This window comes from Leopardus geoffroyi, chromosome B1 (assembly GCF_018350155.1).
Source record: "Leopardus geoffroyi isolate Oge1 chromosome B1, O.geoffroyi_Oge1_pat1.0, whole genome shotgun sequence".
In the NCBI taxonomy this organism is placed as follows: domain Eukaryota; kingdom Metazoa; phylum Chordata; class Mammalia; order Carnivora; family Felidae; genus Leopardus; species Leopardus geoffroyi.
Window position 1 is genome coordinate 46317180 of NC_059327.1, and position 14432 is coordinate 46331611.

At 42.2% G+C, this 14432-nt stretch overlaps 1 protein-coding gene across 13 annotated transcripts in view; it reads right to left on the reverse strand.

Annotated features, from left to right (window-relative positions):
* The window catches only part of UNC5D (unc-5 netrin receptor D), a 569825-nt gene that overhangs the window by 98345 nt on the left and 457048 nt on the right, over positions 1-14432 (reverse strand). For 11 of the 13 annotated variants that reach the window (XM_045460948.1, XM_045460993.1, XM_045460959.1 and 8 more), the window contains one exon: positions 4923-4955. The exons of the other annotated variants lie outside the window; for them this stretch is intronic. In XM_045460948.1, the coding sequence (XP_045316904.1) occupies positions 4923-4955 (33 nt within the window). The remainder of the gene's footprint in view (positions 1-4922; positions 4956-14432) is intronic. 13 annotated transcript variants of the gene reach the window in all.

Sequence of the window (14432 nt, forward strand, 5' to 3'; positions counted from 1 at the left end):
GACTCCTATAATTCCACTGCCTGCTCAACCTCTCCATTTAGATGTTTAATAGGTATCTCAAAGTTAGCGTCAGGAACACTGAACTCCTGATCCCCCGTGTAGATTTGCTATACCACATTCTCTCTGGATCAGCAATGGCAACCCCATCTTTCTAGCTGCAAAGCCAAACTTTGGAAATCATGCCTGATACCTTTCTTTCTCTCATGCTCAATATCCAACCCATCAACAAATCCTTTCTGCCTTCAATAGATGTGCCAAGATGACCCATTTTTACAATGTCTAATGCCCTGTGTCTACCCCAAGCCACAATCATCTTGGACTTTGCTACTGGAAGAGCCTAGGTATTGTAATAGCCTAGATTACTCTTACTGATTACTGTTACAATGCATCGCTGTAACAGGTCTTGCTTCCACTCTGATCCCCTATATATTTATACTCAACACAGCAGGTAGAGTTTATCCTTGAAAATACGAAGTCATGTCACTATGACAAAAAATCCTCAGAGGGGTTCAGAGTAAAGGTCAGAGTCATGACAACGGCCTATAATCCGTGTGGCAGTTTCCTCTCTCATCCCACTTCTCTGGTCTTAACTATTAGGACCTTTCCCTCTGCCACTCTGCTCCAGGTGTCCTGCCTGCTGTTCCTCAGACATTCCAAGCACGTTCACATCTCACAGCCATTTCATCTGGTGTTCCCTTTGTCTGGAACACTCTCTCCCCAGACATCCAGAATGTTTGTTTGTTTTTTCTGTTTTTTTGGGTTTTTTTCTAGGTCTCCTCTTTTTTTTTTTTTTTTTAAGTTTATTTATTTATTTTAAGAGAGAGCGAGCACAAGCAGGGGAGGAGCAGAGAGAGAGAGGGAGAGTGAGAATCCCAATGAAGGCTCTGGCTGTCAGGGAGAAGCCGGATGTGGGGTTTGATCTCACAAATGGTGAGATCATGGCCTGAGCTGAAACCAAGAGTCAGATGCTCAACCGACCCAGCCACCCAGGTGCCCCCCGAGGTCTCTTCTTAAATGCAATTTTAATACAGAGATCTGCTCTGAACACCTTCTACCAAAAAAGCAACGTTCCCTTCAGCCCCGCTGGAGTGTCTCACCCTGCTTTATTTCTCTTCACAACACTGACCATTAGCACTATATGTTTTCTGGTTTGCCTACATCCGTCCATCTCTACTCAAACTGTATGCTCTGTGGAAGCAGAATCTGTACCTGTCCCTCTCAGGGCCGCTTCTCTACAACTGCTTCCTACAGCATGGTAAGCGCTCAGTCAACAGCTGTTGAGTGAATGGAGGGACAGAGAGGCGCAGTGTGAAAACGGAGAGTCGGTGATGAACATGAACTCCGTTTGGATGGAATAACAGACTGTAAGGACGTAATGAGTAACGAGTAGGACAAAGGAAAAAGAGGGCTCTCGGAGGGCGCCCAAGTTTCGCACGTGGACAAAGTGAAGAGATGGTGAGGTACTGAGCGAACTAGAGAAGATGGGAAGCAGGACAGGATTAAGGACAGGGGCAGAGAAGGAGAGATTCAATTCTGAGACAGTTAAGATTCAAGTAATTGGGAGACACTCATCTGGAGCCGTCCTGGAAATGGCTGACTCTGCCAGTGTTCGCTGGATTTGTGCTTAGCGTGCGTGCATCGGTACCCGGTGCAAAACAACTATATGGGAAGGAGATGAAGAGAAGGCTGTGTGTGTGGTCCTGGGTTACTTCTTTAGGGGACAGAGAAATCCTTTTCATCCCTAAGGTGAACGTGCTGGATGAGTTACTCCTCAGGAAGCCACTGCCTCTCGGAAAGCCGCGGCCCCAAGCCTCCAAGGAGCCCCATTGTCTGAACGCAACCGTTTTTCAGTCTGACTCTGGGGGTGCGTGTTTGCCATTCAGAACCTACTATATTTTACTGCACCTCCTGACATTGTTACACAACATTTATTGAAAGCACATTTGATGGTAATGAAGTTTCTATTAACTATGATTAAATCTCATAAAGCACCTGAAGATAATTTAAGATGTGCAGAAGCAGAAAATGAAACATTCGGTTTAGTACATTAGGAAACATAATTGATTAAATTATCTCATTTACAATAAGTGCTTTCATGAGCTATGCGGCGCACATATTTCCCCCAGTTTGTCATTATGACTTGCCAGCAGTTATCCTAAGACTTCACTTTCTCCTTACACCTTCCTGCAACTCAAAGCTCGCTCCTTGGCCCACCCGTTCACGGAGGACTGCGTGCGAGACTCTGGGTGATGTTTTCTATCCACCAGGCCTTGTGGAGAATCGTGTGCACAGCTATATACAGAAACAGGTTGTTTCTCAATTATCTTCATAATTGACTTTGATTTTGCATCAGTGATGATTCATGTAGTCTTAAACTAAGCCCCTCTTTCACTGAACAACCGCAGCCTGAATTTGTATAACGCACTCCTAACCATGCATTTTACAGAACCCCGGCTGGACTCCTCTGGGAGCCTTTTGCAATCACATTGATTCTGTTCAGGTTTTATTTTTAGGAAATCACAAATTAAAACAGTTTAAGCGATTCCGTGGCAGTATCCAGCAATTAAGCATGGTGTTCATGAGCGAGAACCCCAAGCAAAAACTAATTCAGGAGTCCCTGAGGGCTAGAAATAGCTAGTGTGGGGTTTATGGCTGGAAGTACAGATGTAACCAAATGAGAATGGCACAGGACTCACAAACTAAGCATGAAATTAATTTTTAAAAAACACATTTCTAAGTAACTCTCACGGTGGCCACCACATGGATACTCATGATCTTGCTGGTGCCATACGTGAGGATCAGTGGGTGGCTTGGCTATGTCACCAGGAGGCAGCTGGGAGTCTATTTACTCCAGCTCTCACCCTGAGATCTGGACAGAGGCACACACCAATATTCACCGACCCGATTGCTTCCTCCCTCCCTCAACGTCCACACATACACATACATCCACAACCAGGTTTCCCCACCTCCCACCTCTCTGAATTCAAAATCAGGCATGCAGGAGGTCAGTGGACCACTAGCTAAGTACCAATAATGACTTTATGGGCAGTGGACCTCAGGGAAAAAAAAAAAGGACATTTGTTTTTGGGTGTTCTGCAAAGTTCTCAGACTCTGCAGGTAATGGCATTGTTGTATCTCAAGCCTGCCTGAAGCAACGTAACAAAGTATGAACAATGGCTTTCCTGGATCTTTCTTCATGTCTCCTGACCCCTGTCCCAAAGCTCCTATTTCCATCTAACCTCACAGGAAGGAATCCTTAATTCCTTCCAAGAAGTTAGCTAATAAAAGCTATTAGCTCTCCCAAGCTATCTGAATTATAATACCCTAGGATTTAAAAGATCAAAAGTCATTCATTCTATACGAAAATGGGAGATAACCGGCCAGGACACCTTCTACAAGCTTATTTATAAACCAACCGGGCAGCTCAGTAACTCTTCTATTGCTAAGAGCTGTGTTGCTGAGGCCCTTCTATCTGGAGGTTTCCCTAGGATGCTGTACATACTTCTGAGAGCTTCAGAATCATTTGGGGAACATATGAAAACATAGATTCTCAGGCACATCCCTGCCCCGCCACCCCCTCCCCCCTCCCACGCCGTATGCCGAGGACTCGAATTCATTTGTCCTATTCTGAGATGGGGTGTATTTAACAAGCTCCCACAAAACCCCAAGATTCCGATGCACACGGTTGCTGATCTGCTTTTTGAGAAATATTTTCCTAAGATAGTTACTCTCAACCCAAGCTGCACATTGGAGTCTGAGGATCTTTTAAAAATAAGCATTCCTACTCTTATACATGGAATCTAAAAAAACAAAACAAATGAACAGATAAAACGGAAACAGACTTATAAATACAGAGAACAAGCTGGTGGTTGCCAGAGGGGTGGGGAATGGGCAAAATAGGTGAAGTGGATTAAGAAGCACAAACCACGTTATAAAATAAATAAGTCACAGGATATAAAGTACAGCATAAAGAATATCATCAATAATATTGTCATAACTATGTATGGTGATAGACAGTAACTAGACTTAATCATGGTGATCATTTCCTAATGTACATAAAAGTTGAATTACTATGTTGTATACCCCCCAAACGAACATAATCATATATACTTCAAGGAAAAAGAAAAAGAAAAAAAAATCCTACATATTGAACTATGCATTAAAGTTTTAAAATCCTAAACAAAAATATAGGGATTCTAACCCACCCCAATTCTGATTCCATTGGTCTGGGGGTACAGCCTGAGAACTGGGGTTTTTAAAAGGCCTCCGGGTGGCTCTAAAGTTCAGCCATGACTGAAAACCTTAGGGTCAAATGCCGAGATGCTAACCATTCTCACTGTGCTGTTATGCCCAAATCTACTGGATGTGTAAGACAGAGATAATGCAAAGGCGGGCCTTCCCAGGAACCAAGCCTGCGTGTGGGGAGCTCAAACTGGCACGGCCACCAACATTTTCAGTTTCTGCTGATTTCACTGTGGAATCCTGGTTTCTAACCTACCAAGTTGCCATGGATTTCTCGGTTGCGTGTTAGGCGCCCCCGTCTCCTCCGAGGTGCAGAGGCTCGGAGTCAGTCTCGGCTCTTGCCCAAGGCTGCTCTCATGAAAGCTTGTACTGGCAAATATTTATTAACTTTAATGCTACCAATCTGCTCAGCAATAAGAATCCTAGACGGCATTTGCAGAGAAATGGACTTTGAGGCAGGCAGCATCACAGGGGAGATTTACTCTTACTCTGAGGGAGGGGTGTGTATATGTCCTTTCGATTTCAACCTCTGATCTGTGACCCAAACCCAAGGAGGAGGTGCCCTGAAAACCCTGGGTCTTTTCCTACAACCTCCCATTCTCTTTGGCTCCTAAACAAATACAACAGTAAGGCAGCAAATATGAGAATAAATTATATTCACAAGAGGAAAAATAACTTACTTTGGGGTTTTATTTCATGAAGAGGTTTTTTATCTAAAAGAAAGAGAAAAAGAGAGTTTCATTTAATAAATTTACATGGAGCAGATAGATTTCCTATATCACTTTACGTCCACCTCTATACAAGAAACATTTTCTCTGTTTTTTGCAGACAATATGGATTATGTTGTCCATATTTTTCCTTTCCTTTCTAATTTCTTATTTTTCTCCTTTGCAATATTTTTCTAGGGTGATTGCTTCATTCTCTCTCTCTCTTTTTTTTTTTTTTTTTTTAATTTCCCATCAGGCTTACTAGAGTTTCTCTCTGTTGCATTTGCTAGATTCTTATCAGCATGATGAGAGCACTGAGCTGGCAACATGTCCCCTTGTTTCTCTACAGCCAGAAGACTGCTCAGGTAAGGAAGGGATGCTATTTCACTGTATGTGATGATTGAAAAGTGAGCTGGTGAATACACATTTAAAGGGATCCTACGCTGGCTTAGCAGTTATCATAGCCTGGATAAAAAGGTCCGAACCACGCCATTTGTCCATTCTTGTGGAGTACGGGTGCAATATTATGAGCTTGTTGGAGGCTTTTAATAAATCGCTTTTTTGTTTCCTTGCTCTGTTATGTTACTATTTGTACGATCTCTCTTCATTACAGTGTCATTCTGTAATCACAGCAGCAAGCACAGGAAGTGGACAGAGAAAAAAACATTTCAGGCTCAGGTGAGATTTTTTTTTTTTAATTTTTTTTAATGTTTATTTATTTTTGAGAGAGAGAGAAAGAGACAGAGCACGAGCAGGGGAGGAGCAGAGAGAAAGGGAGACACAGAATCTGAAACAGGTTCCAGGCTCAGCACAGAGCCTGATGCGGGGCTCGAACTCACAAACCGTGAGATCATGACCTGAGCCGAAGCCAGACGCTCAACTGACTGAGCCACCCAGGTGCCCCTCAGGTGAGATCTTTTTATCCTTTCTCCCCACTGCCCTCCAGCCACTCTCTCCTGCCCTGTCTGCCATCACTGAATAACCTTGTAAATCACTCTGGGGCTTGGTGCCTGTGGCTAACTTTGCCTTCCACTATAGTCTTTCTACTTCCCAGTCCCCATTTCCTGGCTGTCCCAGGCCAACACAATGCCACCATGACACAGAAACCTGAGAAGACTGTGCTTTGGTCACCAATGCAAGATTCCAGAAGATTTGCATGGGGTGACCTCCCTTTGATCAGTCCCCCTCTTCCGACTCAGATGGAACATGATCAGATGACAAGCTTCGAGGCTGCTGCTCATCATTCACAGAATCACACTACGGTAGGGGGACCCTGAGAGGTCACCTTGCAGGGTCCCTTACCTCCACCGGCCTGAAGGCGAGCCAAGTGGGGGTGCGGGGGGAACACTGTCAATTTGGATTATGTTTTTCACGGAATCAAATCCAGCCTGGTATATACTGGAGAACTTCATAAATACTCTCTGACTGAACCATAGCCCCTCCCAAGCAGACAGACCCAGCTATATTCTGAGTCCTCTACCAGATATGTGTCCCCCTAACCCACTCCTGCACTTAATACCAATTTTGACAGAAAACCTTTGTGGTGTGCTTTACTGAACCCAGCCCTTTTGTGTCCTGCCGTCTGATTTGTTATGGAAGTAGCTTTTCAAAGTTGTAGGTCACACTCTTGCAAATGGACCGCCATTTTTGTTTTTTTCTCATTGTAAGGAGAAAGTTAACTGGCAAAGGATGATTTCTGGCAAATCTCTCTTTAAATGAAAAATCTTCATAAAAGATAATTATTTGCTCAAGTGGGTATGATCGCATTCAGATTTTTACAGTCAGGTGTCTTAAAACAGACAACGCCTGCACCCCCCTCTCTGCACAGATTCAGTGCTGCTATTTTTTCTGAGAGCAGGTTGGCGCCTCCCCAAGTCCAGACGCTAATGCACTCAAGGAGTAGAATCCAGTGACTTTGGTGGTTTTAACCTGACTTTGGGTTTTGCTTATTGCAGGCTATCTGAAAGCATTTGGCATGGGCGCAGGACGCCGGCAGGCCAGGCCGAGACGTCTGGAAGTGATGCATTGCTAACACAACACACAGGGACATGCAGAACATCTGTTTAGGACTCTGGCTGAGTTTAACAGCATTTTCTTCCTTCTAAACCACAGGAACAAAGATTATGCTGGGTAGCAAAATGAAACTCCATTAAAAACAGGTGAGATACAGAACCACTTCTCAGAAAATAAATTAAATAACAGCCAGGCTATTGAAAAAACTGGAGTGAGAGTTCTTCCAGGTACAGCTCTAAAGGAACAAAGAGCGAATGGGGCTAAAAAGCCAGGGCTGGGCACCTGGGTGGCTCAGTCAGTTAAGCCTCCAACTCCTGGTTTCAGCTCAGGTCATGATCTCACAGTTCATGAGTTCGAGCCCTGAATGGGGCTTTGTGCTCACAGTGTGGCGCCTGCTTGGGATTCTCTCTCTCTCCCTCTCTCTCTCTGCTCTTCCCCAGCTTGCTCTATCTAAAAGTATCAGAAAAGAGAAAAGCCAGGGCTAACTAGGGTAATGAGAAACACTCAGGCCACAAGGGCTCATAAGGCAGAAGAAGTGGGGCATTTCCCCTCGTGACTCAGGTCTGGTGTCGTTATTGGCAATGGCACAGTGCAATTAGTGCAGACACTCAGCATTAGAACAAGATTTCAATCCTGAATGGTCTTCATTCCCTCTGTGTGACCACAGTGTCCGCCACAGTACGATGGGAATAATACCATCCTTGAACATTGCTACTGAGATTAAACATGATAAATACAAAGCCAATAGCTTAGGGTTAGCACGTGATCCATATCAATAAATAATATAATTTCAACACACTATGAATAAAATCAACACTATCACTGGTTCAGAGTAAAAACATGACCCTTTATGCCAGTACTGGGAGGCAAGTCATATCTCCAAATCAGAAATAGTAGTGAATTTCAGGAGTACTTGAAGGGAGTTAAGAAACTTGTGTCCAAGTCCTAGTCTCTGCTTTATGAAACCTATCAGGTTCCTGGTAGGAAAAAAGAAAGGCAATGACCAGAAGATTGATCCCTGCGGGGTCCCTAGCTTTGGCCCACTATAAATCTACAGAAAACCACCGAAGAAGTTCCACAGAAATCCATGTGGAATGAGTTCCCAAAGCAGAGTAAAATGATTCAAAGGGCCACTGCTCTACTGTGGGATTTGTGTATTCTCTAGTGGGTCAGTGTGTATTCTCTAATGGAAAAGTCTGGAAGCCTCTGGTGCCAAGAGAACTTCAGTACCCTGGCATCAGCATCAAAATTGGGTTCCGCCGGATTTTGTGAGATACCAGTATCCTGACAACAAGTTGCTACCATTAAACATTTTCCCCAGTTTGAAATATCTGATCAGAGATTATTCTACCGTGAACTTGAGGGAGAGGGCTACCCATTCACCATTCACTATCTTTTGAAAGAACTGCCCACCCCACACTCCATGTTCTTTTATTCTGTCTGCAAAATCATATTTTCACAAGGCCTAGGGCCATGCATCCCCTTGGCCCTGGTCAACCACATCCTCTCTGCTTTTGTTTTACCTCTCTCGAAGGCCATATTCAAATAACCCCTTAGTAAATTAATCCATTAGGGCCATGGTTCTTGATGTTGGCTGCACACTAGAGTCACCTGGGGAGCTTTTTAAACAAATATCCATACCTGGGCCCCAGTCCAAGACCTTATGACTAACTGGGATCTGTGTTTTTGTGATTACCGAGTGCACACCACTTCCTGGCCACAAATCTGGGGCTGTATGTACCCAACTTCAGTTAGTCATTGCCTCCCTGAGAAGCTCTGGGCTAGCTGTAGTATACACATGGACCCAGAAGCATCCCTTCTGTATCTTGCAGGCAGAGAAATATAATTCTGAGCGAGTGGCAGCTGAGTTGTAGTTTGGGAGAATCACTAATTCGCCTAGGGTCTAACTTATGCACCGAGAGGTACCTTCTGGGTAAATGGAAATTGATGTCATTATAATTCAGTCTTATAATGATTGTGTGTATTTGCAAGTGAAAAATGCAGAAGTATATCTTAAATTGTCATGTTTTCTTTAAAAATCATTTTTAATATTTACACAGTCGCTATACAGTGTATCCAAATAAATAATAAATGTGTGTGTGTGTGTGTATACACACACACACACACAAAACCCAACCCATAATTCCACACCAAGAGATAACTATCATTAATATTAAGTTATATATACAAAGTGCAGGCTTTTTCCACCCTTAAGATTTATGCATGCATATGTATATACATATATATTTGCAGGAAACTATGGAAGATCAATACTAATTGATCACTTTTACTATAAAGACATGGAGTAGTCTTTTTTTTTTTTTTTTCCAACGTTTATTTATTTTTGGGACAGAGAGAGACAGAGCATGAACGGGGGAGGGGCAGAGAGAGAGGGAGACACAGAATCGGAAACAGGCTCCAGGCCCTGAGCCATCAGCCCAGAGCCTGATGCGGGGCTCGAACTCATGGACCGCGAGATCGTGACCTGGCTGAAGTCGGACGCTTAACCGACTGCACCACCCAGGCGCCCCTGGAGTAGTCTTTTATATATTGTTTTGCAATCTGCCTTTGTGCTGTGTGTGTGTGTTTATAGAAGTATACATATTTATATACAAGAAAAAGTGAAAAAGGACAATCTATATTTTCATTTTTGGAAATGATTCATTTCTTTCTCTTCTCTACTTCTCTTGCTTCCTTTGTAATAGGAGATGCTCCCAAAGCATTTCCATGGTATCCATTGTTCTTAGAAGCTATTTATAGCTGTACCCCTCCCTTCCCACCCACACCCACCCTTATCCTTTCTCTGCTAGGAAACAAGTGTGGCCAGCTACGTATAGCCTAGTCCATACCCTAGGGTTGTAAAGAGAGCAGGCCTGAGGAGACATTGGACATGAGGACAGATGGTTTCAACTCCAACTCACAGACTGGGCAAGAGACTGTTCCTCAAAACCTGTGGGTGATTATCTGAAATCCGCTCCTATGCCTTTTAAAGACTACACAGGTATGTTTGATACCAGAGTCTATGTCCCAATTTTTTTTTTTTTTTTTTTAATTCAGGCACAGAGCCCACTCAGTATGACTAAATACCCACCAGGACAGTGAGCCCAGACAGCAACTCTCCTCCAAGGCAGTAATTTACATATGTCACTATAGTTAGTGATTATTACCATTCTTTAATTTCACTAAACCAGTCATGTCCCACTTTTTTCATCTCCAAAGACCATTTTTATTATTATTTCCTTCATAGGTCCTATGCTTTGAAATCCTTTTCATCATCCTCCCCTGCCCAACAAAAAAGATATGTGTTGATTGTTTTGACTCTCCATATTCTTTGTAATCTTAAAGTATTTAAGAGCAGATTCTGAAGTCGGTAGAATAGTCAGTCTTTTTTCTTGCCCATTCTCTATTCTTTTATTCATTGAAATCATTCTCTAGCATCGGCACACAGGAGGGTCTACGATGATTCCACATTGCCTGCAAGTCATAGCCAACTGCTCTGCCTGCCTTTCCAGTCTTCTAGGAACTGGTCCCATCATCTCAAAAATGACTTAGTTTCTGTAGCACCTCAACACAAATCCAAGCTCTAGTCTGATTGATCCCTGAATTCTTCAGGCTCACCTCAGTGCCGTTGCCCACCATATTGCCTTCCATGGGATGCCCCTCTCCCTCCTATATAAAGATATCCTGTTTCCAAGGCATATACAAGTTTCTGACTCCTTCATGAACTTTTTGGTCCTGACTTGGCTCACAGGAATGTCTCACCTCTCTGGATAGTTTATCTTACTTATAGTCACTACAATACGATGTCGGGGAGGAGGTGCCTGGCTGGCTTAGTCGGTAGAGCATGAGACTTGATCTCAGGGTCATGAATTCATAGAGCTCATTGTGCTAGGGGTTCCTTAAAACTATATACAATGTGGATTTTTTTTCAAATGTATTACTTCAGAACTGTTCATTTGATATATTTCATACTTTTTAATCAGTGTCAGTTATGGGTCCCTAACATATAAATCATATTTAAATGATTAGCTCATGAATAAGTGGCACAGCAACCAGAGAATCACAGCAAGAAAAAAACAGGAAAAATGAAATTAAAAGTTATTTGCTTGATTATTTACTGATTGGTAGAAAAGAAATTGCCATTATTGATTACCAATGTGTTTCATTAATTCCTGCTTTCCCTCTCCCTCATAACTAGAAATAATTAAGGACCAGTGTTATGCTCTCTGAATGCTATCCAAGGCTGCAGGAAATCCCAGGGCCTGGTCAATCTGCCTTGTATCAGCTCTGGCAGATAATTAGATAAACACAAGGCCTGCTTTGCATTGGCAACACCACTGTGATTGAATATGTCAGGCAGACCCTGAAGATGACAAGTGGGAATTCTATTCTCTTCTCCTCTCGGTGCTGAAAGTTCCTTTAGGCAGTAGAACCCACAGACACATCACCACCAGCTCTTGTGTTTCTCAAATGCTTCCAATGATCAAAACCACAGAAAAACCCAAAGAGCATAAAACATATCACACCTTCAGTTTTTACTCTCTTTAGTTTTTAATTTCCTTATTGTATTTTTCTTTTTGTTCATGTTTCAAAGCTCCTGCTCAGAAATTACTCTTTAGAGGGCGGATTTACGATGCACATTACTTCAATTTTTGGTTCCTCATGAATCCCTCCCACCCTTGTCCCATCATGTTAATTAGGGGAAGTCAGGCAGTTACTACAACAGGGAACTTATGGGTGTCACTTCTGATGACAATGACTTTCCAGAATTGCCCCTCAGTCACAACACGATTAGTGTGCATCAGGAGATAGAAGATCCCCCCCTTTCAAATCCAAGGTCTCTCTATAGGAATGTCCTTTGCATATCCTAAACTGAGACAAGTCAGGGTCTCAACGTTCACAAGGAACATTTGCATATTTCATTTTTGAGCTAAATCATTTGGATTTCTAGAATTCATACCATCTCTATTACAAAGTTCTATCCATTCTCACTGGTTCTTTATGTGTTGGTTTCTTTCTCTGATAGATTAACAGAGTAATCTATGCTCTTGGGTCACTGCAAACACTTTTAAGAACGGGTCCACAAAGACTTCATCAGAAATTGGTCTCAAAGTGATAAAATGCAATGTTTCTAACTCTGCTCCAAGGAAAATTGTCTATTAAAATCCTTTTTCTATCCAATAAATTAATTTGCTTTGACTCCCTCCCTTCCAACCACAATAGAAATACATACACGTTCAAAACTAAACAATGATTAGATTATATAATTTAAGGAATTAAGGAAATCATTTATTGATTAACATCCAGAGGATTACTTTTTTAACCTTATGGTACAAGTGATACCCAAATTCTTTAAAAATCTAACAGCTTTTAGGGCATCTGGGTGGCTCAGCTAGTTAAGCATCTGGACTTTGGGCTCAGGTCATGATCTCACAGTTTGTGAGTTTAAGCTCTGCATTGGGCTCTCTGTGGTCAGCACAGAACCTGCTTCAGATCCTCTGTCTCCCTTTCTGCCCCTCCCCAATTTACACACAAGTGCGTGCACGCACACACACACACACGCTCTCTCTCTCTCTCTCTCTCTCTCAAAATAAATAAACTTAAAAAAAAAAAAAAAAGAAAATCCAGACTTGACATAGGGTCATGGTGGCTTCCAATGTGTCTAGACTTGTCCCTTTTGTTGCTGGATCATAGGAAAGTCTGGGTAGGGAATAGATGGGGATGGTAAGATTCAGAAGGGTGGTTATTATAATGACTATTTACAATTGCTAAGAAAATACTTAGCCACTGAAATACAAAGGATATCAGTCTTGGCTTAAAAAAAAATTGCTTAAAGAGGGGTGCCTGGCTGGCTCAGTTGGAAGAGCGTGCAACTCTTGATTCTGGGGTTGTGAGTTTGAGCCCCACGTTGGGTGTAGAGATTACTTAAGTTAATAGCACTTAAAAGTTTTTTAGGGGCGCCTGGGTGGCTCAGTTAGTTGAGCCTCCGACTTCGGCTCAGGTCATGATCTCACGGTCTGTGGGTTCGAGCCCCGCGTCGGGCTCTGTGCTGACAACTCAGAGCCTGGAGCCTGCTTCGGATTCTGTGTTTCCCTCTCTCTCTGACCCTCCCCCATTCATGCTTTGTCTCTCTCTGTCTCAAAAATAAATAAACATTAAAAAACAAGTTTTTAAAAAAATTGCTTAAAGAGAAATTATGATGAACCCTTTGACTTGTACATTTTTTTTTAAGCTTCATCAGTCCCGAAGCTACCTTACCTACATTATAGATTGAGCTACTTGCATGTAAGGTCTATTTATGTGTTTTCCACCTATTCTAAGTTCCTAGAACAGTAAATGGAATATAGTATTTGTTGAATACTTATCCAAGTTTTTGTTGAATACAAAATCAGGGTCCATAAATTTCCTACAGTCTGTACAGATTCCTAGGATAGTGTAGTTTCTCAATGAAGGGATTGAAATGGAATGCTAAAGGCCTAATGTGATGATTCATTTCCTAGGTAAGACTAGCATGGTTTTATGTTTTGTTTTGTTTTTTTAATCTAAAAGTTGTCCTTCCTCATGCTGCATAATAATTGTCCAAATGGTTAATTTTGGGTGGGAACGAATTAAAATTACTCCTCAAAATTGGCTAAAAAGCAAATGTCTGAAAGCACTGACATATCAGTGGTGTTATTTTCATATTTTACATGTACACATGTATTAACTATGTTATTCAAAATAACCTATAAAATATATATGCATACACATATATATGCAAGCTACTTTTAAGATATAATAATTTCATGTTTGTTTGTTTGTTTGTTTAGCGGGATGAAACCTAGAAATCATCTTGCCCAACTTGCTCTTTTTAATAGATATGAACATACAAGGCACAGGATCTGGAGAGATTTGCTCAAGGTCAAGCGTTAGTTAACGAAGCAACTGAACTAAGACCCAGGACTCCTGATTCCTGGTGCAGAGCCCTTTTTGCTACCCCATGGTCTCTTTCTAAATGATCATGGCAATTTTCCATTCCACTGAGCACTAACACTGTCCTCTGCCAAACACATGTGCGCAAAGCCAGGTTTGTTTCTTACTGTAATACTGACACTTCTCTGGAGAGAGGGGAAGGCCAGGGTGATGTTGATGTCTATTGATGATGTTAATATCTTCATTTTAGGTACCGCCTTTCTCCATGATCTTGAAGAGACACATGCATTTGTAATTTAAGGAGAAATGGTAGGATCAACACAAAGAGGTTTCCTCTCTATTAATTCACTTTGCTCAGTACACCCCAGAGGCCGCTGAATCCTTTACTCAGTTTTAAATCACTTCCTTGATTGGGTTCTTGCCATTTCTTTTATAGCTGGACCACTCTATGATCTCAGGCATTAAATCTTTCTCTAGTCTAGACTAATATTTCTTACCCAGGGTTGTGTACTGTTGAATCCTGATTAGATATACTGCAAATGCAGAATCTGGATTCTC